A 27,064-nucleotide genomic window follows, 5' to 3' on the forward strand; every position below is an offset into this window, starting at 1 on the left:
TTGCTTTTTACACACACCAACTATGCCCAGTTTTCCAGGTTATGCCTACCAGGCAGCATAGGCTGTCTGGTTGCAAAAGCCCTCTTCTGAGATTACAAGGGGCTTTCAGCCCTCCCCTTGCTGACATTGAGTGACTTTATTTTTACTCGTATTTGCTGTCTTCTTATTCAAAGGTTTCGCTTTCTCTTCTTTTACGTGTCCTTCTCCTGGAGCTTTGCATCTTAACAATCGTTTTGCAACAAGGGTATTTTTGCTGGGGTTCTTCTAAAGAGCAGACTTTACAGGTTGTTTTTCTTTTATCTCCTTTATTCCTCATTTTGCATGAAAGCAGTAGCTTTGGCACACACAGGCTGTTATGCCTCACTTACTTAGCGTGTGTCTGAAGCAGAAGGTGTACATAGTATGACACTTTGCTGGAGGCCCAGAAGTCTGTTCCGTGGCCAGCTGCAGAGAATCAAGTGGCAGAATCCTTTGGAAAATAAATTGGGCCTAAGGACTTGTTTTCCTTTACATAATGACATTTTCTTGTACTTTTTAAATTATGTTCAGAATTTCAAATAGTATTTGAAAAATATGCCATGCAGTGCATAAAGACTGAAAACATTGAACCCAGTATGGTGTTTTGAGACCCCATATGATATGTTTGCTTTTGCTCTGGTATTTTGAAATTCTTTTCTCTTTACTTTTTTAAAACAATACTTTACAGACGAATATTGGCAAAGCGAACAGCGACACACTCGCATTTTAAAGTCGAGACAGTTTGGCTTTGCCAATTCTCTTTACATGAGAGCTTTCCTTAAAAAAACACTCTTTCAAATGAATTGACCTCCCTATTTCCAATTAGATCACAACATAATGAAGCCCAGCGACGCTTGCTCTTCAGCAACCTTCATATCACTGAGGCCTGCACGCAGTGCCTCCAACTTAGGCAGTGTATTGTCTAATTTACTCCTGTCAGCCTTATAGGCTTAATTGAAACGGACCATTGGCTCATTATTTCTACCATCCCCATGCTTAGCTATGCTGTTCAGAGGTGGAACTCTGCACTAAAACAGTAGCGTAGCAAGGACGCCATGGGTCCTGGTGCAAGCAAAGAAAATGGCCGCTTTGACTGCTTGGGCTGTAGTAAAATATGGCAATTTTGTCACGATTCAGTGGGCCTCTGACCGCTCTGGGCCATGGTGCCACTGCACCTGCTGCACCAATGGTAGGTACTCTCCTGCGCCAGAAGTTAAACGCTGACAAAGACACAGGGGCGTAGCTTCAGGGGGGTGTTTGGGATGTTACACCCCCCTAATAAATGCATTTCTGGTAATTAGTTGGGTACAGGTGCTTTCAGTCTGGTATAGGGAGGTGTCTGTCGGATTTCATTAGACATTTTTACATGCAGAGAGACAAAAACGCATGCACTCACACTCCCTCTCTGTTTTGAAAGGCTTCAAAAATTACCTTGGTTTACAAAATATTGCGCTTTCCCTCACTTAGTACCCCTACCAATCCACAATCCTCTCCCTTTCCACTGCCCCTAAAGCCCCTCTCATGCACCCTGCAAGTTGTACAATTTATTTTAACACTATATGCCAGCGTGAACTATTGGAAAATCTGAAACAACACCCCCCCACCAATGTGTTGTGGGCCTTGGGCTCACATGCTACTAGAATCATGACACAGACGCTAGGTATGTGGTTAGTTAACTCTGGATCCGAGCACGTGCTGCATGCTGCATTCGGGGCCATTTATTGGCAGGGTCCAGGGCTTTAAGTGGGCTGGGTCTCACCGGTGCTGAGCACCTTCAGTTTTCTAAAGGAGACCTCCAAACGGGTCTCTATCTGGGTCCATTTTGTGCCCTGGCACAGGCGATCCGTTTTTTCCGGACTGCAGTCAGGCACATCGATGTGCGCATGCTCACACTGCTCACTTCTCACTAGTGAAGTTGCAGCATGACCTCATACCAGTTGACCGCAGTAGGGGAAGGGAAATCCTTTAAAGAGACTCATTTTCTCTCTGGATTTCCCTTCTCTTTTTGAAACTAATGAGCAGCAGCTTTATCGTGGCGTCACCAGGGCTTTCAGTGGAAGCTTTTTCATTATTATTTACAAGCCATAGTTGCTGCTTATCTATCTTATGCAACTAACAACCATTGACAAAACCAATAGTCCTGACTTGTTGTAGGTATGATGTTACTTGTTGTATCATATATCTGGATGCAATGACAGAAACTGCAAAATACAGCACACTATGCTGAGCATGGATTTTTAGCTTATGTGTTTAAAGCCGTGCCCTTAATTATACTGTCCACGCCCCCTTTGAGAGACCCCACCCCCCAGTTTTTTCATTCCACTTAAAGCCCTGGCAGGGTCACATCACTCGTGACGCCTGTGATGGATGGATGGATGGGTGTGGTGTGCATGTGTGTCCACTCCTAAGTGTCTGCTGAGACACTAGAACGTATCCAGCACAAAACTACACCCCCCAATCTTACTGGCCAAGCTACGCCCCTGCAAAGGCAACGTTTTAATCCTAGCCCCATATTGTTTCAGTAAAGACAGACCTTCATCTCTTATTGTATTGTATTGTAATTGCATTTATATGTACCCAAAGAGTGATGAATACGTATGTAAAGTTTTGCTGCACTCATAAACAGTGCTTTAAATGGGCCGGTACTGTCCGGTATTGAGTACCGCCACTTTTTTAATTTGAGAGGGAGAGTACCAGCACTTCTCGAGAAATGTAATATTTTTAATTGGCGAGTACTGGCACTTCTCAGAAACAAGCAGTTACTCGCTTACAGAGTACCTGCACTTCTATTTTTCCATTTCAAGCACTTCTCATGAGACACTTAGATAATGCAGCCCCTGAGGTCCCAGATTTTGGGCTGTGCACCCAGTTTATTTGTTGGGATATAAAGGTGCATTGTTTCAGTAAACGTGTAACAAGTGCCATGTTTGATAACGAATGTGGGCCCGTGCACAAGGCTCTGTGGATGTGCAGCCCCGCCCTGCGATGCAAATGCATGCTCGTGGAAATGTCAGCAGTGCATACAAATTGTTGCTGTTCTGCATCGCGCATTTTAGCAGGTGTGCCGAAACATTACCTTGGCGCTTTAATTAGAAAGCCCGGAGTCAGCAGCTCTAATAACTACGAGTTAATGATCAGCTGCGGCCCCCGCTAATCAGCATTCATTTGCATTTACAGTTCTCCCCGTGACCCCCACCGCATGACCCAACATGTGGAATGTCATTAACATAAAAGCTTCGCTCGAGCGCTAACCTTGTCATTATTGAACTGTGCGAGGAACAGGACGGCGGAAGGAGCGCCCAGAGTGAATTAAAAGTAGTGAATGCGAAATGACCGCGGCGGAGAGCTGAATTCAATTAGGTAACTCTTGCGCCATTTGCGCAGCATTGCTTTTAGTACTGATTACTAAAAACCAATCGGGGAAACCTTAAAAAATATGAACAATTAAAAGTAGAAATGGAAAACGGACCTTCTCGGCAGACCCCCAAACCCTGTACCTGTGGTGATTCAGAAGGCACACGTGCATTGCTACTGACAATATTGCGCGTGTACACGCATCAGATGGCCCGGTAAGGTGAGGCCTTTAAGTGGGATGCAAAAAGTGTGTGTGGGGTGGGTCTCTCAAATGGGCGTGGTCGATATAATTAAGGGCGTGGCTTAAAAACACCTAAGATAAAAATCTGTGCTTACCACAGTGTGCCACCCCACTGGTTCTGTCTTTGCATCTAGACATATAATACAAGTAACATTACAACTACAACAAGCCAGGACTATTGGCTTGTTAATGGGTATTAGTTGTGTAAGATAAATAAGCAACTACTATGACTTCCTTGTATTTTAATATTGAAAATGATTCTATTCTGAAATGATGAGACTGTGAAAGAACTAGAACGAGTCTCTTTGAAGTTACATCTGAGGCAGTGAAGGGTGGCCTGCTGCAGAGTTGAGATTGTTTTTTCACCCTGAGGGTGAGGGCAAAAACTGAGCGCCCGATCGGGACCCGTCTCAGCACCGATTTGTTTTTTGAACTGCCGGTGCTGAGCACCGGCAGGACCTGACCCACTTAAAGCTCCGAGTAAGGTAAAGGTTTGCTGTGACTTCTGCAGTGATCTGCAGGTCACAGGTTCAAATTCTGGTGTGGCGATTCTAACTTCCATCATTTTAAGGACTGAAAATTATCTTTAAAATGGGGGATGGAAGCACTGGTTATTTACACCACTTACTTGCATTAGAATTGCCTTATAGAACACAATCTAAAAACAAGCGTTGGCAAAGCCAATCAGCATCGCATATGAGTACTATTGGTATGGGCAATAATAATGTTTTGCGGCCATGTTGTACATCAGCGTGGATGCTTTGCAATGTGGCTAAAACTAATTTTTAAAAGGGCTATGTAACAGCCAGGGCTATGTTGTGCTTTTTTTTGTTTTTAAGGGCATTAGCACTGAATGCATCATAGTCCTTCTTTTATTAATATTTTCAAATATGCTGCTATACGGCATGGCTACAAATCATTGCCAAAGCCCGCAATGCCCATGCAGTGCAACATGAACAAAAGGCAATGACAGAGCCAATAGTCTGAAAGGCGAGACCTATTTGCTTTGCCAATGCTTCTTAGGTCTCAGCACAACGCCTTGTACTCATCAGTTATTCTCCCCATGCGTGTAAAAGAAAGAAAATATGACATTTGGCAAAACACCTGTTCACAAAAGGAGGCAATTGTGCCCTTGTCCATGTCTTAGTGAAAATACATTTAGAGGCAGATAACATCTGTTGTCATAGTAAATGCAGGTAACGTGTTGTCACAATAAACATCCATTTCAAAGGAGAAAAGGGCTTCTTTGAAGTGTGTGTGGCATAGTAAACATAGCTACAAATGACAAGAAGTTCATTATGAATGACAGGAAGAACAAAAATTAATAGAAGCACCTCAATCACAGCACGATCAGCGAAAGGACAGCAATCAAGCTGAAGCAATCAATACTTGGTCCATGCTGCAACCAAAAGAAGAGAAAGTGAAGTCAACATACACTGGCAAATTGGAAATCGGCAAATAAGAGCCAACAAATATTAAGCAATAGGCGTGCTGCAAACTTGTTGTATACAATATCTCTTGCAAGCGAGAGCCCATGCAGCGCAGGTGTGATCTAACAGTTTAATTATGTATGTAAAAAATAAGGTATTGTTGTATAATCCAATTTCTTTTTGATACTTATAACCACATAACTACTTATTACTCACATTTCAAATATTCCCCAGGCACCAAACTGGATCTTGAAGTTTTCACAGAAGTTTTTCCACACGCCTTTAGACAGTGCCAAGTGGCTCTGTGTGAGCTTAGCCACATATAAGTGCCACCACTGCATCTTGACATCAGTTTTTCTATCCATTCCTTCAGATGTGGATCTGGAGCTCTGTTCACTACTTTGACTGTTGACAATTTCTCCCAATTTAATTGCAGCGTGTAAGGGAATGATGTCCCCACTGAAGACTACAGGGTTCAAACCATGCAGCTCCTTTTGGAAATATATGTTAATAATGAACCTGCCCATGGTGTGCACTTGATGTTTGTGCTTAGTGCATGACTCCAAATTGAGCAAAGAATGTGCTCTAATAAATCCCAATGAGATCCTGGACTCTGAAGCAAAGCTGCACGCTGCAGAACATTGAAAGAAGTAACAGACCTTCCGTAGGTCCAGCACCTGCTGCAAGTTGAGGGTGCGTACCCGTTCCCACTCTAGAGGCCACTCCTGCAATAGGTCTTCTTTTCAGTCGAAGAAGCATAAGTCAAAGCAAGACTCAACCCTATCCGGCCACTCTGTCTATAGAGAAGTCGCAAGGGGAGTTACAGTGCCAATCTGAGCCAAATCTGCAACTGGTGCCATAGCAGGTTGAGGCATTTAAGGAGGACATGCTGCATATTTTTGACACTCTCCTGGATCATTCTGGTGCGTCTTGGGGCCCCAAGGATCCTCGGGGACTTCAAGTCCGGTTACAGCCGGTGGATCTGTCCTCTGTGCTATCTGACCCCTAGAACTGACCTCTGGTCACACATAGCCTTCGGTGCTAAGTGCTATTCGTTCTCCATGCCCTCCCTTTGTCCCTCTTTCATCAACACTGGTACCATGTTTGGCAGTGCTAAAGGGAGATCCGATTCAGACTCCAACGTCCCAACCCAGCAGAATTCATCTCGACTTCTACACCACTCTAGCCTCTAGCGCACCTAGCCCCAGTAGTCTGGCTCACATCAAACACTAGCATGGAACTGTCCTCAGAAGCTTCCTCATCTTTTTGGTTCTGATTCGGACGAGAGTCTGCCATCACTTGGAAATGACAATTGTTATGATGGACATGATTTAACCCCACCCTATGATGATGACAGTTTGTTCATGGACTTGCTGGACAGTGGGCTTGATACTTTCCCCTGATACAGGATTCCATTTCACTCCTTTAAGCCCCAGTGGAAGAGAGTGTTTCCTTTGCAGTTGAGTTGAATGAGCACTGCACTTGCCTTCTGTTGAAGTCCAGACAAATGTCCTTACTGAGGTTTTACATCCTGAGCCAGCCTCATTTGAGATGAAGCCCTGACTTGACACTCTTATGAGCACTTGGTCTAAGCCTTGCTGTATCTCACTGGTAAACAGGCAGGTGGCCAGATGCCACAGGCCAATGCGGATGACCCAGATTTCCTTACACAGCTTTCTAGATCTACTCCTTAGAGTTCCAGCAGCAAAGTGAATCCTAATGCATTCCCACGACTCCAGTCCGAGAGTCGGAAAGGATTGTAGCCTTTGCTTAGCAAATGTTCTTGTTGGCCAGCCTTGCCTTGAGGCTGGTCAACGTGTTCTGACTATTAGGCCATAATATGCAGACTCTCTGAGACATGATGTGGATATCTTGCTGGCAGACTCAAAGGAATTTAGGGCCTTCTTGTTTCAAACCATTGAAGATGGCCAGGTTTTTGCCAAAAATGTGATTCAGGCTGGTCTGGATACTCCTGGTTGCTTGGAGTGAGCAGTTGGCCCTAGTGTGCTGCTCCATTGCTATGCTTTTGGCATGTAACAACAACCAGCCGCCAGCAACAGTCAATCCAGTCCTTTCAAGGAAAGAGATGGTGATCTAGCAGAAATCATGCAGCTCACCCTGGACACTGTTCTTCTCATCAGACCCGCTCTCTTCCCCACCCAGAGCCGACTGTGGTAACAGATGAATAATTAAAAGATTGGGCAGTTCCTCTGGGAAAGGTGGAGATCAGAAAACTCTGGTCTTAGGCAGAAAACCGCCTCTGTATCAATCTTTTGGAGTTGCGGGCCATTCACCTGGTATTGAAGTCCTTCCTACCTGTCCATCAGGGGGAGGCTGTTACAGGGTCTCACACCACACCATGTGGTACTGTCACAAACGGGGGTCCTGGATCCTGTGCCAGAATGCTCTGCACCGGTCATTGGAATGCCATGGCACCTCCCTGGTAGTGAACCACTTGGCGGGATCAATGCCAGGGTGAACTAGCTCAGCCAATGGTACCTGAATGGTGGCTGCACCACAAGGTGGGACGGGGTTTGTCTCTACAATGGAGAGAACGGTGTGTGAATCTTTTAATCACAGTTGATAAGGTGCCTTTTCCAATATTTTGTACCTTGGAGTTCCCACAAAGGTCCTCCGTAGATGACTCATTTTGCCTGTATGAAGAAAAGGACTTTGTCAATGTGGATAAACCTCTGTCTTAAGATCTGTGCACTGGCCATGAAGTACGCAGAGAAGTGATGGATGGAATGCTTGAATTAATCTCAGCCACTTGTAATAACTCAATGCCCACATCCCAGTCCATCGTTCTTTTGCACACCATTCCACCTCAGTTTGGACACAGCCATTATTAGAAGAAACTTGACCCTGCTCCAATGGGAACATTGGAGCCTGAACTGCCAAGCCAGGATCCCCCTGAACCGGAATACAAGCAACCCAAGGCTTATTTCATCCTTATTAATGCTCAATAGTCTGGTAAATGTTGGTTCCAGTGACACAGCGTGAACAGACCCATGTCTGGGCGTACCCGTCTCTTAGGGTGTCACACTGCAGTATATAAAATAGTGATGGATGCGTTGGCGTAGAAGCATCCCCCGGAAGAGCTGAGGGCTCATTCTGTCAGGGCCAAGGCTGCTGCTACTGCATTGACATGTGGAGCGCCTTTTCTTGTCATCAGCCAGGCTGCGACTTGGAGGTCAAGGCAGACTTTCATAAAGTACTATTGCCTTGACAGCCAGGTCCTACAGGAAGGGCATTTTGCCTGTTTGGTCATATAGGACTTTTCAACCTGAGCCCACTCCACAGACCTTCCACCTTCAGAGGTTCTGCTTTGGTATCCATTCTAAAGGTGAGAAATCTGCTGTTACACGTGTCCATTAGAAGAACAAGTTAGTCGCCTTTGGTAAACTCTTTTTTGCAGCTACCCTATTTAATCGCTTAGTCCTCAAAGTACTCCCACCTCCCCATTCAGTGGAGTGGTCCCTTTGTATCATCTAATAAGTTTCATATTATAGATCTACACACCGGTATGTCCGATTGTTCGTGCTCTGTCTCCAAGGGCACAGAAAGAGTCAAGCAAGAAACTGATGTCGACACACAGGGTTGACTCTTATATGCTGCTCTGTCACTTCTTGGGTGGACTGAGGCCAATGCTGAGCCACATGGCGCCACCTAGAGATGCTTGGGCACATTGCTGAGAAACTGTTGTTTCAAGTCCGGCACTTGGGGCATATTCCCAGGGCAGAGGAATCTGCAACCAGAAAAATCGTTACCAAAAATAAGTAACTCATTCTTCTCCCCTCTTCGCTCTATACTTTATTTGATGCAATCATTAAAATCCTTGATTGTTTGGCTTACTCTTGTGACTATCTTCCCATCAATATTTAATTCGATTTAGGTATGTTTAGCCCCAAATTTTAATGTGCATCAGGTCCAAAAGTCATGTTTTTTTTGTTTGTTTGATGAGAGTAGCTTGGTGTGATTCGTCTGCTGTAGTGTGAATCGGGCATTACGTTACATGGGTTCCATTACATTTCCAGATTCCTTTGCTACATTTAGTGGGGCCAGAGTAGCGATGTCTGACCTGCTGTTGGATTGTGAAACGAGTGTTGGTAACTGTTTCAGAGTTTTTGGGAAAACGTCACTTTCTAAGCCACATCTGATGAACAATTACACATAGGAACTCAAAACCCAAGCAGACGTCATCAAAAGGATAGAACCTAAATGCAGGATTGGGTAGAAAGATTGTTATCCTCTGCATTGGAAGGTCCCTTACAAAGACCACGTGACAGAATCTATCTCCTATAAACCAAAAATATGCGTTTATACATTTGTCACAATTGCAAAATTGATAATATTCAGACAGATCCATCAGGATTTTGCACCATCAATAATTTTTTATGACATGCAATTGGACATTCTGTGGCACACAGTTGTGTATTTTGGTGAAGTTTTGTGGCACTTCATTTTATATGCATTTGTTATTTTTGGGTCTTTTTCAGGCCACGGACATAGCTTTTGAGCATTGCTCTGCATCACAAGCATGTTGAAGCCAAACCGGCGTTAGGCTACAGAGTGTTTGCCATATTAAATTTTTAGTGACCACCCTGAAACCTTCACTTTACAAGAGACTGGACTCTGATTCTTGGCAGAGGGGGCCAAGATGGCTTCCTGCCATATTTTCCAAATACCATAACCACATGCACAGTGTGGTCAGACCCTCGAAAAACCACAGCTGATGTCTTGCAATAGCTTTTCACCACCTCGACACTACAACTAACATCATGCCTTACTCTTCAAACACCATAGCACTGTACCTTATTTCATGCCTTACACTCAAAATACCTAGGAACCATACTGGTTTCATCCCATATCCTCCAGGCTCCTTATCCCCATATCTGGCATCATACCATACTCCTTAAATATCAGAGCCACATACTCTCGTGCAAAACACTATTCCAGGTGTCTTGTCTACTTGTGACACCCAATATATACATGTCATCTAATACCACAAAACACATCCGTACAGCCAGCATCATACCATGCTCGCCACACACTACAGCACCAGGCCATAGCTTCCAAACAATATAATCCTATACCTGATATTTTAGGGTCAACTAGCCATAGAAATAAATATTTTGGTCATCTGGACCCAAAAATCTGTTTCTGTGTCAGGGAGACAGAATATAAAAATAAATATTTGTAGAAATGTGAGGGAAACAGGATTTTTAGCAAGGCATGTTATAGAAAGATATAATTTAGTGTAGAAGAAAATATTTTCTTCTGGCACCATTGTTTATTGATAACTTTTTTTTTACTGTAATATCTCACGGCTCAAAGTTGCCATCGCTTAGCAATAGCAAGTATCATTGTGACCCAAAATAGTGCTCAATTTACCAACCGCGGAGAAAAGAATTGCTGAGCTGACCTTTCCAGCATACGTATTCCTGATGAGCACATCCCACACAGATGTCAGTGACTCATTGAACAATGTTGTGCAGGCACACCTACAAAACGACGTATCCTGCTGGGATCTTTAGCCTATGCTTAGTGTAAAAAGCATAACAACAAGTCCAAGAACGCAACGTATTGTTGGCTAAGTAGCCAGGACTCGTGTAAAGTGTTATGTTATGATGCCACATGACAACTGTTTATTATTTAGTAACCCAAACGTGTTTCAGTGCTCTATTTCATCGTTAAAAAGTCATAACAAGTAGCAATCAATCAATCAATCATTTGTAGAGTGCATTAATCACCTGTGAGGGTCTCAGGGCGCTGGGGGGCGGGGGGTGAGGGAGGGGGGTGCAGCTACCGCTTGAACAGCCAGGTCTTGAGAAGTCTCCTGAAGGTCAGCAGGACCTGGGTCTGTCACAGCCTTGTGGGGAGGGTGTTCCAGGTCTTGGCGGCGAGGTATGAGAAGGATCTGCCGCCTGAGGAATATTATTTCTTATTTTGAATTTGCAGTGTCCTAGTTGAGAATAGAGCAGAGGGGTTGCAACCGCTGAAGCCATGAAGGACCAGTCTCAAGGTGTTGAAAGAAGCTCTACAGTAAGGCTAGCTACTTGGTTAGGACGCCTCCATCACTCCGGGAGGTGCCCTGGAGGGAGATGTCGGGCCAAGTGTCTCTGATTTACCTTCAATGTGGAGAGCAGCTTTCCCTGCACAAAGAGTAATGGAAAGCAATGTCTCTCATGCACAGCCAGCCCTGGAGACATGCTTGCTTGGCTATGTCCTCCGGATCCCTATGGACACAGAGAAGAATCCAGTTTGCGGTGGTGCCCAGTGCATCGATGGCAGGCAAGCGGCTCCAGACCATCAGTATTCTGATTTTGGGTGGTGCTGTGTGTGTATCCTTTGAAAGAGCACACACGGCCAGTGGAGTGGGAGGTGTTGAAACAGACACTGTTGGGGAGCTGAGTTGGTGCTCTGCAGTCAGCAAAAAATAGACTACTCTCCTGCCTGCACCTAGGCTGCCTAGCGAACCGCAGAGGTGTGCTGTGATGAGCTGCACACAAAGTAAGTAGCCAGTCGGCATTTTGTAAAAACCAGGAAACAAAGTAGGAGGGAGAAATGCAACTTAATGGATCCTGTGATTGCACAGCTTTCTTTCTGTTGATGTGCTGGAAATCTGGTACCTGGCACAGCATCTGATTTTGTGGCAAATTTGCAAGCCTCGGTAAACAGGAGGAGCTCTTTTAACAGTAAAATTCTATTGTCTTCCATCTTCTACAGTACTTTGGAGTATTGCAACAAGCCCAATAAATGACATGAGCTCATGATGGCTCTTGCACCATCTCTGTCATGTTTTCACTTCTCAACTTCCTGGGCCGTAAACCTCCTTTTAACCGAGAATATTTGTCAGAGGATAACCAATGAGCTAGCCTACTTTTGGCGTAGATGCTAGAGTCCTGCTTCAAAGGGTACCATAACTGTTGTTTTCTCAAAAAGCGGATGAATACAACAAAAAGGTGGCACTTCTGAGGATGTTCTTGCATGACGGAAATTTGAATCTGATGAGAGGATTAATTAATTTCCTTGTCAAAACATCAAAAGAGGCGTAATTAAAATTAAGGGAATGGACTAGTAAATTAATTTGTTGTGAGCATTTTACTTTCCTTCGGCATTGTCACGTTACAGATTAGGTAATGTTTCTGTTCTGCTCATCCAAGGTTGGACGCGGCAAAACAATTCGTATAATTTCAAGTATGTTTGTTAATTTCCCTTTCAGATTCTAATGGGAAATTCTCGAAATTACACTATTACGATGCGTAATTACAAGTTGCTTATGGTAAAAATGTAGTGCAAAAAGCGACTCGAACAACTAGAGGTGTTGGTGTTTGTGGCTCTTGAATTTTTTGTAACAATTTTTTTGTGCAAAATGTATCCTTCCATACAAAATTGATGCAAGGGTGCATTTCATGATAAAATACAGTGGCTCAAACTGGCTTCACATTTTGTGTAATTACGCTTAATTTCACTTAATTTGTGTTAACATTAAGCGCAGTTATTGAAAGACATTTGCGTACATTTTGCACCCCCATTAAAGGGACAGGCACAGTGAAATTCAACGTGAGGCTTGGTTTCTAGGAATTTTGATTAGCGAAATCCGGGCAAATTTTAAGCGCATGCCCAATGAATATGTAGGAGGAAGGCAAAGTAACTTTATTAGATTCTTTGCATATTTTTTGGGATTCTGAAAATTCACCCCATGACATTTAAATGTCATAATTCTATAGTAAAATAATTTATCAGTTGCCTGTTACAGGGATATGTGATGAGTACATGTTGCTTTGAATTGGTTTTATGTATGTATGTATGTATGTATGTATGTATGTATTTTAATGCTTATTAAGCGCAGCTGTCACCCAGCGGGTATCCTGGCGCTGAGATCAGTTCCACCATCAGTTCTACACATTATTCTGCTCTAGGGAAGAGATAGGTTTTAAGGTCCTTTTTAAATAAAATCAAATTTTGACTGCTCCTCAGTGTTAGAGGTAGAGTGTTCCACATTGTGGCCGCCGTGAAACTGAAGGCGCGGCCGCCCATTCTCACGCTGTTTATTCTAGGGACTTTCACTAGGAACGCTGAGGCGGATCTCAGAGGTCTGGCAGCCTGATACCACGAAAAAAGATTTTGCAATGGTATTGGTCCTTGACCATGCAGTGCTCCAAAGACCAGGCACAAAGCCTTATAGGAGATCCTCTGCTGGACCGGCAACCAATGCAAGATTGCCAGAGCTCCCGCAGAAGACGCCGAGCGAGGTAGGGATAGGGCTAGTTTAGCCGCCATGTTTTGAACCCTCTGTAATTTATGGATCAAAACCTTTGGGGCTCCTAGAAGTAGTGCGTTACAGTAGTCTAACCTACTGAGGATGGTACTACGCACTACTTCTACTCTGGCATCCCGCGGGAGAAGCGGCAGTATCTTCCGTAGAGCACGGAGCAGGCCCATACATGTCCCAACAGTCCTGTTCACCGAGACATCCAATTGTAGGTTCGACTCGAACATAACTCCCAGATTGCGGGCCGAGTCTGCTGCCTCCACCGAGCCTGGGATGGAGCTAGGCCAAAAATCTTCCGGCAATGGGCGAGGGAGTCGGTCAGAAGAGCAGTGCAATATCTCCGTCTTTGTGCCATTGAATTGGAGTGAATTGGCTTGCAACCACTTTGCTGTGGCCGACATACACTGATGGAAGGTGTCCCTCGACACTGCCTCTGAACCCTCAAAAGAAAAAATCAATTGGGTATCATCGGCGTAGTTGATGACTTGAATACCGAAAGATCTTATAAGTTGTATCAGGGGGCGGAGGTACAGATTAAAAAGAATCGGACTTATCGCCGAACCCTGGGGGACACCCTGGTTCACCTGGCGTATGGCAGAGCGGAACAGTGGTAATGTTACTGCCTGTTGTCTGTTATCCAGATATGATGATAACCAGGCTAGTGCTGAGCCCGTTATTCCCGCATTACCGAGACGGCCCAGAAGGACCTCATGGTTCACCGTGTCGAACGCGGCCGACATGTCAAGCAGTACTAAAAATGCTGACTTGTCCCTGTCGACACGCGTTCGCAGATCATTCAACACGGTAACCAGAGCAGTCTCAGTACCGTGGCCCAGTCTGAAGCCAAACTGAGCTACATCCAGACTGGAGTTGGATTCCAGGAAATTGGCCAAGGCTCTCGTAACCCACTTCTCTAAGATCTTTATCGCGAATGGTAACAGCGAGATAGGCCTGTAATTGGCTGGGCAGAGGGGGTCCAAAGTAGCCTTTTTTAGCAAAGGTGTTACAATAGCCAATTTCCAGCAGTCTGGTACAGATGCAGTAGCTAACGATTGGCAACAGATAGAGTGGAGCGGGGGAAACAGCTCGTCCTGGAAGGCCTTCCAGATCTTATGCGGCATGGGATCAAGAGGAGAGCCAGATGATACACAGTTAGCCAGAGCACAAAACTCCTCCAGCGAGGGTATTGGAAAGCTCGGCAACTGACAGGCAGGTTCCTTGTTCATATTTGACTCAGAGGCCGGGTGACCTGGGAACACAGAGGGACAAGAACCAGATGGCATAGGTTGCGTAGAACCCTCAAGGCCTTTCAGAATGTTCCTAATTTTGTCATCAAAAGCTGTGGCTAAAGAGTCACAAAGCTCCTGTGACACCGGTGGAGATGGTATGGCACAAGTAGGATTGGCTAAGCTCTTTACCAATTTGAACAGGGTCTGTGATTTGTTCGATGCCTTTGCCAAAGTCTCTTCCAAGAATTTGGCTTTGGCATTTCTTAACTGGAGCTTATATTCTAGTAGGATGCCTTTATAGGTGGCCCTGTCCTGCTCTGAATACCCTTTCCTCCATGTGCGTTCTGCTTGTTTACAGCGTAGCTTCACCTGGCCGAGTTCCTCGGTGAACCAACCATTGGTCCCTCTGGATCTGTCCTTCAGTTTCCGTAAGGGTGCTACCTCGTCCAAGGTTGTTAAGATTTGCTGACAGAGGGCATCATAGCTCTCACCTACGCTGTTCTTTAACTCAAATGTTCGGGCCAGGAACATAGGTTGCTTAATCTCCTTTAACAGGCGAGTCCATGATCGATTGAATGTAGTACTCCCTGAACTAACTGGTTTTAATAGGGCCGGCTGAGCTACAGTAAAGAGGATCAGTGAGTGGTCGGTCCAGCATTGGGTTAGAATGTCCTTCACTGAGATTAGTTCATTATCCGCAAACACCAAGTCCAGTGTATGCCCCTTGGTGTGGGTGGGGGAGAGGACAAGTTGTTCAAGTTGAATGTTCTCACACGCTTGGCAGAGTTCTCGAAAGGCAAGGTCGTGGGGCCCAGAGGGCCACAAATTAAAGTCGCATTTTTGACTTGCCTTAAATTGAAATTGCGTACTTCTCACCACACCTGAAATGTTTAATTGTTTATTCTTTTTTTTAATTAACTTTGTCTTCCGTTTTTAGTGGAATACAGCACCATCGTGAATGCCCTACATACGACTTGTATACGCATCATTTAGACTAGAGTTAGTCTCTTTGGAAGGTCCCTCATAGAGCTGTAATGTCAGGTCCGTTTGGCCCTGATTCAGGATTGGATCCTGTTGCTCCTATTTGCACTGGGAGCTGGTTGTCATCATGGTTAGTCTTGCCTCCATGGGCCAACCCTTTCTGCATTCTGAATGTCTAGTCGGGTATTTTTTTTCCCCCCACCCATTGACCCTGAGGCCTTTGTGGATGGGTGTGTATCACTACCAGTCCGGAGGTAAGGGGGTGTCCCAAGTAGATTAGGAGGTAGTCTGCATACAGCAACACGCGGTCCTCGTAAGTGTTGGAGCATTGGAACCAGTCACGTGTGGGTCAGTCCGAAGTACCCGAGCCAGGATTTCCACTACTAGGGTGAACTGGGGTGGTGAAAGCGGGCATCCCTGGTGCGTTCCTCTCCTGAGAGGAAATGGTTGCAATGTGGTTCCAGCGGTCTTGACCTGCCCCTGTAGTTCAGTGTATAGAAATCGGTCGTAGGATTTAAAGTGTGGGCCAAATCCAATGTGCTGCATAACCGCAAACAAGTAGTCCCATGATGTACAACCAAAAGCTTCTCAAAGTCTCTGAGCATCACAGCCAGGAGGTAGTGTAGTAGGTGGGCGTATGTTATGGTGTGTCAACCGCATGGGCATAGAACTGCTTTGGTTTGCTTGCACTGAAATGGGCAAAGTTTAAGTAGAGGCGCAGTGCGAGTGCCTTCGCCAGTATTTTAATTTCAAAGTTTATCAGGGATATGGGTCTGTATGATAAACTCAAGTTGGGGGGGTGGGGGCAGTCGGTTTTGTGGATGGGCACTATTAGGGATTCTTCCAGGTCAGGGAGTGGGAGCGTCTCACTTTTAGCGCTTCTGTCTAAAGTTTTAATAGGGGAGTAGTGAGGATGTCGGGCTAGCCGCGAAATAATTGGTCCGGTAGGTCTTTTGGGCCCAGGCTTTTCCCCCGGGGACGAGGGAGAGGGCTGTTACTTTTTGAAACGTGTTCTTCATTATGCAGTCCCATTGGTTGAATGCATGACTGAGGGAAATGTGTGTAGTAGCTCAATATTAGAAGAGCTTGACGATGTCTTTGGCTGAGTGTCGCACAAAGCTCAATGTAATTATAGAGAAGAAGCTGCAGCAGGGCTCACTTTCATACAGAAGAATACGATTTTTTTAGCTTGCATGATTGTAAATGACTTGCATATTAGTAAACTAGTTTGGAACTTGCTTGATTGGTTAGAGGCAGGGTAGGTCAACGGGTTAAATGCTCAATGATGAGATTTGTTGTTATCTGCAATTTGCTGGTTTGATGAGGCAAGGTTGACTTATCTTTTCATCCTGCAGAGGTGGATAAAGTTAATACCAATTTCAATTCGGAAATAAATAACTTTATATAAAATGCTCCATGTAAACCGCTATACAGATAACATCTTTATTGTTGCTGTAGAGAGCCCAATAGAAGAATTGACGGAACTATTTTCCTCCCAGTTTGAGTTATTTTGTTTGAAATTAGTTTTCTATTTTTTGTCTTTTAGAGAAAACAGAATTTAAGCTGAAAGATCAATTGCCCGAAATATCTTTTTAATTGTAAATTGTATGTGCCATAGTTTTTTTCTGTTTTTCATACAGATGCAAAGATTGGTGCTTCAGATATGTCTTACCCTCTCCTGAGCAAACTTAGTCAAGAAGGTAAGCTACAGCAAAATAGTTTTGAGCTGAAAAAAACTATTTTCACACCCATTATCCTATGTCACTGCCGGTATCAGAGCATGTAGAACTACACAAGTCGATGAGTCCCCATGTAAGACACATTTATAAGAGGCAACATGTATGCTCACATACTCCTGGACTGGCTTGGACCCTCTTCACTACCTTCTGTTCTCCACAGAGCCTTAATTCTAAATGTATTACCACTTACGGGCAGAAAACTCTTTTGTGATGTTGGCAAGGAGCCTTGCTGTACCCTGCATGCTAACACCCTTTCCAGCATGATCTCTACAGTATCATGATACCACCGCAAAACTGATTAATTTCACACTGGCAACATTGTTTGCTTCCTGATGTTTGCCATCTTTGATGGTTTATGAGACTGTCGCACTAGACGTAGAGCTATGAAACAAGTTTTAATATGAAATCTAATGAGATGAGGTTACAGTATTTTGCAGAACTTTCGAAAATCCCCTTTATGTCTCAAAAGTGTAATTAATGTGTCCTCTACTGAGGATAATGAATATTTAGGGGTATGATTCCATATCCTTTTAAGTCTAGCTGGTTAAATGACCAATTTGATTTCAGAGGTGGACCACAGACATCTGGGTGTTGGCTAGGATTTAAATGCTTTAAGGTGGTATTCTGAAATACGAATTGGCGATTAGTAAGAGTTTGTGACTTATTCGTATGGGATGGCTGTTGGCCTGGGGCATCAAGGACACTTATGGAGGCTACTAGAAAAGAGGAAGTCTAAGACTGCCAAAAATCGAAATTAATGGTATTTTGCCCAACTGAGATTGTCATGTAAATGTTTGCTGAGAGCAGCTGGAATGTATTGGTCTCAAAAGGAAAGTGCATTGGTGGGCAGACCAGTTTGGGACTGCTGATGGTTTCCTAAGCCACATAGACCTGCTGTTGCTTATGTATCAGAGATACTACCTCCACTTTAGAGATATGGGATGATTTGCCAGAGGACACTAGGATAAGTACAAGGTCATCTCCCTTTCCCACCCATACACCATACTTCTGATTTTTGGTAAACATTACCAAGGATGGCTTAATGAAATGGAAAGGAGATTAAAGAATATCAAGGGAAAATTCAAACCTTTGAGTCTTGCAAATGGACTTCTCAACGGAATAATCCAGAACACTTCACTCTTTAGCTATGCCTTAAGGCATTTTTCCCAGCTAATGATGATGCCAGGTTGAGGGACTGGACAGAAAGTGTTTACTATGTATGCGTATTCAAGGCGTGTAATCATTTATAGATACCTGGTATTAGCTGCCATACAGAACCCTCTAAGATGGACCTTTGTGAACACATAGAAAGTGGCATTAGGAAGAACAGTACCTCAAGAGCAATGTAATGGCAGAAGGTAATGGCAGGCTATCCCACAGACCATGCATAGGGTGCAAAATCGTGAAACCCAATACCAGATGGTTTATAATTGGTACATGACACATTTGATTAACTTTTTATGATCAGTTGTGTTAAATAGTTTTGTGAGATATAGTAGAGTAAGTGTGCATGCCTAACCTTGGACTTTTCTTGAGAAGAGTTTCTTTTGGATGCGAAGTATATTCGCGTTGGTGCTGCAGCGTGGTCAGAATTGTGATTGAAAGTCAGTCAATAGGAGGTTGCTCTCCAGGTGAGTGGAGAGTTGTAAGCGTACAACTGAATCTGTGGCCTTGCCGTGCAGGGTGGCTCTATAGTTGACTAGAATCTCAGGATCATCAGTGATCTTTTTCAGAGGCAGTATTATTACAGCATGATTGAGGTTATCGGTCCTTGCCATTTGGTTTATGTTGGTGAAGTAGGTGATATGTTGTAGCATTGCCTGCAGCCATTGGGTAATTGCCTTTGCATTGCTTGGGTCTAGTGTAGGGGCTGTGTTTGTGAAAGTAGATAACGTTCTTAACAATTTCCTGCTGATTCATGGACACTTTCAAAAAGGTTGTCTTGCAGTGAGGCATTTCATTTTTGATGATACATTGTGTGTTCAGATGGCGCTCAAAAATAACATAAGATTCTCACAAGCTTCTTCGAAAGGAACCGAAATGAGCTGTTGTGATTTTGAAGCCACTGTCTTATATTGTAATTTCAGTTGGATAAGAACTAAAAACGTTTCTCTTTAAATTGGAGCGTATCTTAATTGTTATTGTCAGTGGTTGAACTTCAAGAGACTTGAGCCTTTCCACAAAACGGTCTGTGGTGGTGTTCTTCTAGGTCCAGGCAGGTAGGGCAGAACTCAATATCTTTCAATTGCTGATTGTCCAATAAGATGTAAACTTTCCATGCTCATCGTGGATTAGCGACAAAAAAGCAGGTCTCATGAATGCCTCTCCAGATCATTAGTTGTCCCCCTCAGAACTTGCACATGTTATTTTTACGAGCCTTCAAAAGAAGCTTCCTTGGGTCCTGGAGAGTTGGGCATTTATCGCCTCATCCTCTTTCTGTTAATAGAGTTACAAACTAGAATCAGCATTTTTTTTAAGAAGAATCTTTTGACCCTCTCCCACCTAAAATGTGTTTAGCCCAGGGTCAGAATAGTGATAATCTGTTCGTAGCAGGGTCTTCTTGGCCTACATTTCCTTGCTAATGTAGATGGTGTCAGCACGCTGCTTTTTTCCGACCACTCAGTAGTCCTTGATACAGTTATTCATAAACCGAATAACAGTACTGGAAATAATTTGCCAACGTTGCTCAACTTCAAAAACTTCCTGAGAATCATAATCCCTGTGACCCACTTCAATCTAACTCAATACAGGCTCCCGAACAGTAACTATCCTTATAATTGGTATCTAAATTCATAGAACAGTTGGTTAAAGAAAAACATGCCTCCTGCTATTTTTTAGATCCGAGCATGGTCTCAACAATGTAGGCCACAAAAACCCAGTTACGCTCCACATTAAACATTACAGTTATCGCAGACTGCTAACCTCATGTTCCCAGCCACGTAAATTGAAATTGGGACATTAGCTCTGCAAAGGCATTCATAAAGGATGCCTTTTTCGCCCTACAACCATGCTGTTCTCTACCACTACTATTCCAACAACACTTGGATCTACCTATGCACCATCAACAATCCCTTTCAATTACAATCCTTGGAAAATGCCTGTTCTCCACAGAAGCATGAATGACTACAAACTTATTGAAAGTCAGCTGCTCTAAAGCAGTAGTGCTGTTCATTCATTCCAAATGAACTGCCTGTATCATCTGCTCACTAATCCGGATACAAAGACAGCCACAACACCAATCCTCACATTCAAAATTGTAGGTTTCACTCTAGACTCGCGTATGATACCCAGATTAGATCAAGGGACATTTCCTGTGTCTCCTGAACCATTTTTATCCTGTAGGAGACAAATCTGTCATCACAGGGGCCACTGTAAATGCCCATCCTCTCAATGGAAACTCTCTCTAGATTGACCTGCCAGAATACAAAATTCTTTGGTCCATGTCATCCAGAATGCAGCTGTTAGTTTGGTGTCTGGGAAGAACCAGTGGAACTTCATCACTCCCGCAATTATGACATTTCACTGGCTACATGAGAACAGTCCGTTCCCTTGACAGATGCTCTTGATCACTCCAAAGCCAGCCCGTAACATGACATGAATATCTTCCTAACAATATAAGACTTTAGCACCATCTCTTCCACAAACGAAAACATTGCACCTCAAGGGGATTCTGCTTTGCAGTACTTGGACCTGGGCTTTAGCGCTGTCATAAAATCAGACCATCTGAGCTTCAGTTCAAATCTAATGGAGGACTTCTACAGACAACTGTTTGATCAAATAGTCATTCCGAAAGCGCCTAGAGGCCATTCAGCTCATAGTGTAGTGCCATACAAATCTCATCTCTCACTCATGAAATGTGCCCTTCAGAGCACATCAGTCATTCTCATGTAAAGAACTTTCCCCCATCTTAACATGCAGAAACAGCCACTTGGGATTTGGATATTTAATATCAGAATAGAAATTTTGGGCGGCCAATGTAGGTCCAGGAGGGTTGGATGTGTTCCAGATTTTCAAATTACCATGTACGACAAATTTGCATTAAACTAATCTAAATGGAAAGTGATTACACGGTTGGTACTGATCCTTTAATGTGCCATGGATCTTGTATTTTTATATTCAGTTGGACACCCTTGATTGAGACCAAGACATCAGTGTTCAACTCTTGGGAACACAATGCAATGCAGATGAGGAGTTTTAATGCTTTGAACTGCTCTGAATCCGGCACCTCTTTGGTTTTGATTGTTAATATATTTTCTAAATTATTAAATTGATTACTTAATAAAGACATGTGTACAGAATGTGTATTTCAGCAACACAGTGGCTTTCTCAAGACCTGAGCCTGGAATGTGTGCATTACATGAAGGTGCAGCTTTGTCGACAGGTTTCGTGGTGAATGCAGTTTTGTTGACACTTAAATTAGCAGAGGAAGCTTGTGGTGCTGTTGACAGACTGCTGCTAGCCTTTGTAGTGAAGTGTAAGAAGTTCAAACAATCGGGGTTGTTTTTTATGTGCTGGAGCTTCCTTTACAAAATGATGCTTGTAAAAGAGATGTAACTACTTCAAAAACAAGCTACTGCTGTGATGTGCCTCTCTAGGAGGAAGTAATGGGGGACGGAGGCAGTCTGCACATGTGACTTTGTAGCTGTAGCATCAGCACGCCACTGCTGTGGAGTTGCACTCTGTGATGAAATAATTGGAAATTGTTTGTCTGCACATGTTGGGTTTGCGCGGTCGAATGGCCGCTGAAGTTGATGTTTTAAGATTTGCATGCTGAGGCTCTCAGATTACACATAGCGCCATTCTTGCTTGATTTTCTTTTTCCTTGTACTAAATGGCCAAATCCTATCCAGAAATTTCCCTTTCTGCTCCATTGTCTGAACTTTCTGTCCTATGAGCCTGCCTTTACTGGCATGTAGTTGCCCGCCTTTGCTGGCATGTAGTTGCCCGCCTTTGCTGGCATGTAGTTGCCCGCCTTTGCTGGCTTGTAGTTGCCTGCCTTTGCTGGCTTGTAGTTGCCCGTCTGGGCTTGCATGTAGTTGTCCGCCTCTGCTGACATGAAGTTGCCCTCCTCTGCTGGAATGTAGTTGCCCGCCTCTGCTGGCATGTAGTTGCCCGCCTCTGCTGGCATGTAGTTGCCCGCCTCTGCTGGCATGTAGTTTCCCGCCTCTGCTGGCATGTAGTTGCCCGCCTCTTCTGGCATGTAGTTGCCCGCCTCTGTTGGCATGTAGTTGCCAGCTTCTGTTGGCATGTAGTTGCCAGCCTCTGTTGGCATGTAGTTGCCAGCCTCTGTTGGCATGTAGTTGCCAGCCTCAGGTGGTATGTAGTTGCCCACCTTTGCTGGCATGTATTTGCCTGCTTTTGCTGGCATGTAGTTGTATGACCTTGTACTGATGGGAGGAAGCTCATTCGGCAGGACACGCGTGCAGTAGCGTAGCAATGGGGCAACGGGGCCCTAACACAAGCATGGAAATTGTGCCCCCTATTCTCATTCTCAGCAGTTAAAAACCTCTGTAATCGATTGTTGTAATGGAGGGGGACCCTCAGAAGTGTGGACCCCAGCGCCACATCCCTGGGTGCTGCTTATGTGTGTTCTCTGTATTTATTTCTCACTCAAACAGGAGACTTTGCCACTACAGATTTTATTTATTGAACTGTTGCCAATATTTTTGAACTACAAGCAACCCAAGGGGCTTGCTGAACTGTAAATCTTAATTCATGTTTTTTTGTTTTTTCTTGCGAGATGTGGCAAAATAAATCAAATAGGCGAGGACTTTTTCTCTAGGTGGAAGCGTTTATCTTCTAATCAAGTAACCGGCTCTATTCTCCACTTCAGACGAGCAAATCTTATATGTTGCAGATATGAAATTGATAGAGTGCCGTGACACACTACTACAAGCACAAAGCACAACCATCCTTCACAGTTGGGGGGAGTATAGATGTAGTGATTTAAGACCTCTGCATCAAGGTTTAATATGTGCTTTTGAATAATCTGGCCTTCAGTGACCCTTTCACTACTCTTGGGGAGAAGCTAGCTTTGACTACTGACCCGCTCTGGCTCCATCAGCACCCTTGTGTCTGACTTGGCGGCCCTCTGCCCAGCCTGGAGCTGGGGCGGCTGGGGAACTTTCAAAGAGATAAAGATGTAAACATTGTGCCCTCACTGCATGTTGTGAGGGAGCCTGATGTCTTTGTTCAGGCGCACAGAGATCCTCCCTCAGTATAATTCTCTTGTTAAAAGAGGAGCTAAATGGTGTAGTTTGAGACATGGTTTTTCATGGGAATTGCTCTAAAGCCCTGGGTTTTAAAGGCAAATCTGTTAAGACTAATACTGTATGGTCTGCAGAGTGAGCCCTGACTGTCAATTGATCTTTTTAGAGCAAGAAAGAGAGAGATGGGAAGGAATCTTCAGACCCTAGCACATGCTGAACAGAATGTGACCAAGCAGTGCGATTTATAGCACTCTGCCCCAAAGAAATGAGTTAAAAAGACCAATTTCATGCACAGATCACTTATTGTTTTTCAAAATGTACCAGGCATTTTCCATTTTTTGTACCTTCCATCTTTCTTTCTTTCTTTCTTTCTTTCTTTCTTTCTTTCTTTCTTTCGTGACAGTTCTGTCGTTAATAATGTGAACAAGAAAGAAAAAGGATGGAGAATATAAAATTGGAGGTTTCACAATACCAGCCATAGACAGCAGGGCAATCCCTCATTCTGATCTATTTTAAAGGCTCGGGCAGCAATTGTGTGACTCTGTTATTGACTAAATTCTCCGGCTGCAGTTCTACACAAGGATAATTATGTCAAAAACTCTAAAATATAGATCATGAAATGGCTCCCTGCAAGGCTTGCAACGATTGCCACAGCGTCAAGAAAGTAACCTTTGCAACCGGAGAAATGATGCCACTATATCAGCAGTAAGCGTCTCCAAATCAATTTGAATTATATCACGGTTATCATTTTCAAATCTTTTGAAAATACTCTCACTTTGAACCATGATATAACTTTAGCTTTTTCTGAAAATACAGCCTTTGTGTACTTAATACAGCGTATCATTAAAACATTGTATATATATCTCTCTCTATATCTCTCTCTCTCTCTCTCTCTCTCTCTCTCTCTCTCTCTATATATATATATATATATATATATATATATATATATATATATATATATATATGTTCCACAAAAAGCTCTCCAGTTTGAGGACGCCACTCCACAGGCAAGTTGGTTGACAAACCCTTTTTATTGGGAACTGCACACAACGTCCGATTTTACATTTCCCCAACGCGTTTCAAAGCACACCAGCTTCTTCCTCAGGGGGGGGGGGGCAGCATCCGGTGAATCACGGCGTCACAACTATTCATTTCCCCTTTAATGCATGCTTATCTCTGATGATGCATGCTGGTAGATGTGACCAGCCAATCCCCTCCATTAGGGTCCGTGTTTTCTTTCACCAGCAATTTAAAACTGCTTTTAAGTTCATTTCGATCCTCAAATGGGCTCCGGACCTGCGGTGCCTTTCCCTTTCCAAAACTGCCTCCACTGTTAATCACAGCCAGAATGTGGGCCGGCTGTGCAGACCTGCTTCTCCGCTGCTATTAAAGGGGAAATGAATAGTTGTGACGCCGTGATTCACCGGATGCTGCCCCCCCCCCCTGAGGAAGAAGCTGGTGTGCTTTGAAACGCGTTGGGGAAATGTAAAATCGGACGTTGTGTGCAGTTCCCAATAAAAAGGGTTTGTCAACCAACTTGCCTGTGGAGTGGCGTCCTCAAACTGGAGAGCTTTTTGTGGAACATATATATATATATATATATATATATATATATATATATATATATATATATATATATATATATATATATATATATATATATATATATATATATATATATATATATATATATATATATATATATATATATATATATATATATATATATATATATATATATATATATATATATATATATATATATATATATATATATATATATATATATATATATATATATATATATATATATATATATATATATATATATATATATATATATATATATATATATATATATATATATATATATATATATATTCCTGCTCCAAGCTTGGTGTCGTCCAAGCCTCAGCTCCATTTAAAAGGTAAAAAGGCTCCAGCTGGCTGTTACCTTTCACAGTCCTGTTTCCATCTTAGCCTTATGCGCTTTGAATTACTTTCTTCATGAGAGGCTGATGGTGAAGGAAAGCAACGTGCATTTTCCAACCACAGTTCCTTATATTGCCAAATAGTGCGCCCTCTGATGGGCTGCTCTTAATGAGACTGCACAGAGTTATGTGTGAGTTGTAGTCGGGGGAGAAACATTTTTTGCATCCATTTCATCCTCGTTGCTTCTTTAACACTGTTGGTACATTAAAGCTCATGGATTGAGCCCTATTCAGGTTTGCCTTCTAAATCCAGCATCTCTGCTCCATATCAAAGGCTCGTGGGATACTCGCCCCATCTGGCTAGAAAAGGGACTGTGGTTGGATACTGCACGTTGCCTTCCTACGGTGGGTAAAACGCCACTTGTAACCTACAGAAAAGCCAAGTCGATGCGCAGCCAGTTAGTTTGCAATGCCCCATCGATTAAGAAGCCTTGCAATTGGTTACAAAACCAGAAAGGTTTAAAAAAATGCAGCGAAAGCAAAGCATGTAACCATGGCATCAACACAACTGATGTCAATATACCCTTCAGACAAAAACCGTACACCATAAGAGCACAATACTCGTGCAAAACAGAATTTGCGGTGTACGTGTTGACATGTGTATGTGGGAAAAGATATGTAGGTTCCACCATTCACCCTGCACATGTCAGAATTCTACAACACCTAAGGGCAATAGCGAACAAAGATCCAACGTACCCAGTAGCTAGGCACATCAATCAGCTACATGAAGGGAATGCCCAAAGCCTTTCATATTATGTCATCGACAGCGTGCCCAGGAATGTAAGAGGAGGCAATCGCAAACTAGCCCTAATTTCGCCTAGAGTCCAGATACATAATTCTTCTGAACTCGAAAATCCCGTTCGGTTTGAACGCGGATGAAGCCCTGAATGTACATCTGTAACCAGTCTGTACTGTTGTCTTTCCTGAATTACCATTCATAACATCTGCAGTTCAACTACTTCTCAAGTGTTTTTAAACCACAAGCACGTTAGGACACTAAGATCACAATCCTCAATTGACCACTTCAAACCACTTAGATTCACCTTTATTCACCAATCACTTACCGAGGTACACTAGACAAGTTTCCAGCCACCCACTCCACTTGGAGACAATGTGTGTCCATTGTGCAAAGTTTCCAATGCTGAGATTGTTATAAGGACTTGACACTATGGCAGTACGATGTGTGACAGAATTAAGCATGCGCATGAATCATGTTAACAATTAATAACAATTAATAAGCAACAATGTACTATTAGTAACAGTGTCAGTCCACATGTACTTACCGCAATCAGTTGATAACAGAGATTGAATATGTAACAATGCAATTTAGTGCTTACATCGTAGTATAATCAGCTGATATACACCATTCAATGTTATGTACAAAGGGGCGAATACCCAGGAGTGCTCAACTCCGTATGCAACCAAGCTCAGTTACACGCGCAATAATCTAACAGCCACTTGGCGGGATGTGGACCCGCTATATTAAGGTCAGCCACAACTACTTCAGGCGCAATTGAGCAAGGCAATGGTAGAATTACACGCTTATAATTTAAACTTGTAAATAGTGTTGGTGCACGTTTTTAATTTAATTTAG

The 27,064-nt window shown here is 43.4% G+C and overlaps 1 protein-coding gene across 7 annotated transcripts in view; it reads left to right on the forward strand.

Moving 5' to 3' along the window:
- Window positions 1–27,064, forward strand: part of PARD3 (par-3 family cell polarity regulator) — a 1,412,997-nt gene that overhangs the window by 956,956 nt on the left and 428,977 nt on the right. For 3 of the 7 annotated variants that reach the window (XM_086941533.1, XM_086941537.1, XM_086941534.1), the window contains one exon: window positions 17,172–17,231. The exons of the other annotated variants lie outside the window; for them this stretch is intronic. In XM_086941533.1, the coding sequence (XP_086797659.1) occupies window positions 17,172–17,231 (60 nt within the window). The remainder of the gene's footprint in view (window positions 1–17,171; window positions 17,232–27,064) is intronic. 7 annotated transcript variants of the gene reach the window in all.

Source organism: Lissotriton vulgaris, chromosome 10 (assembly GCF_964263255.1).
Source record: "Lissotriton vulgaris chromosome 10, aLisVul1.2, whole genome shotgun sequence".
Lineage (NCBI taxonomy): Eukaryota > Metazoa > Chordata > Amphibia > Caudata > Salamandridae > Lissotriton > Lissotriton vulgaris.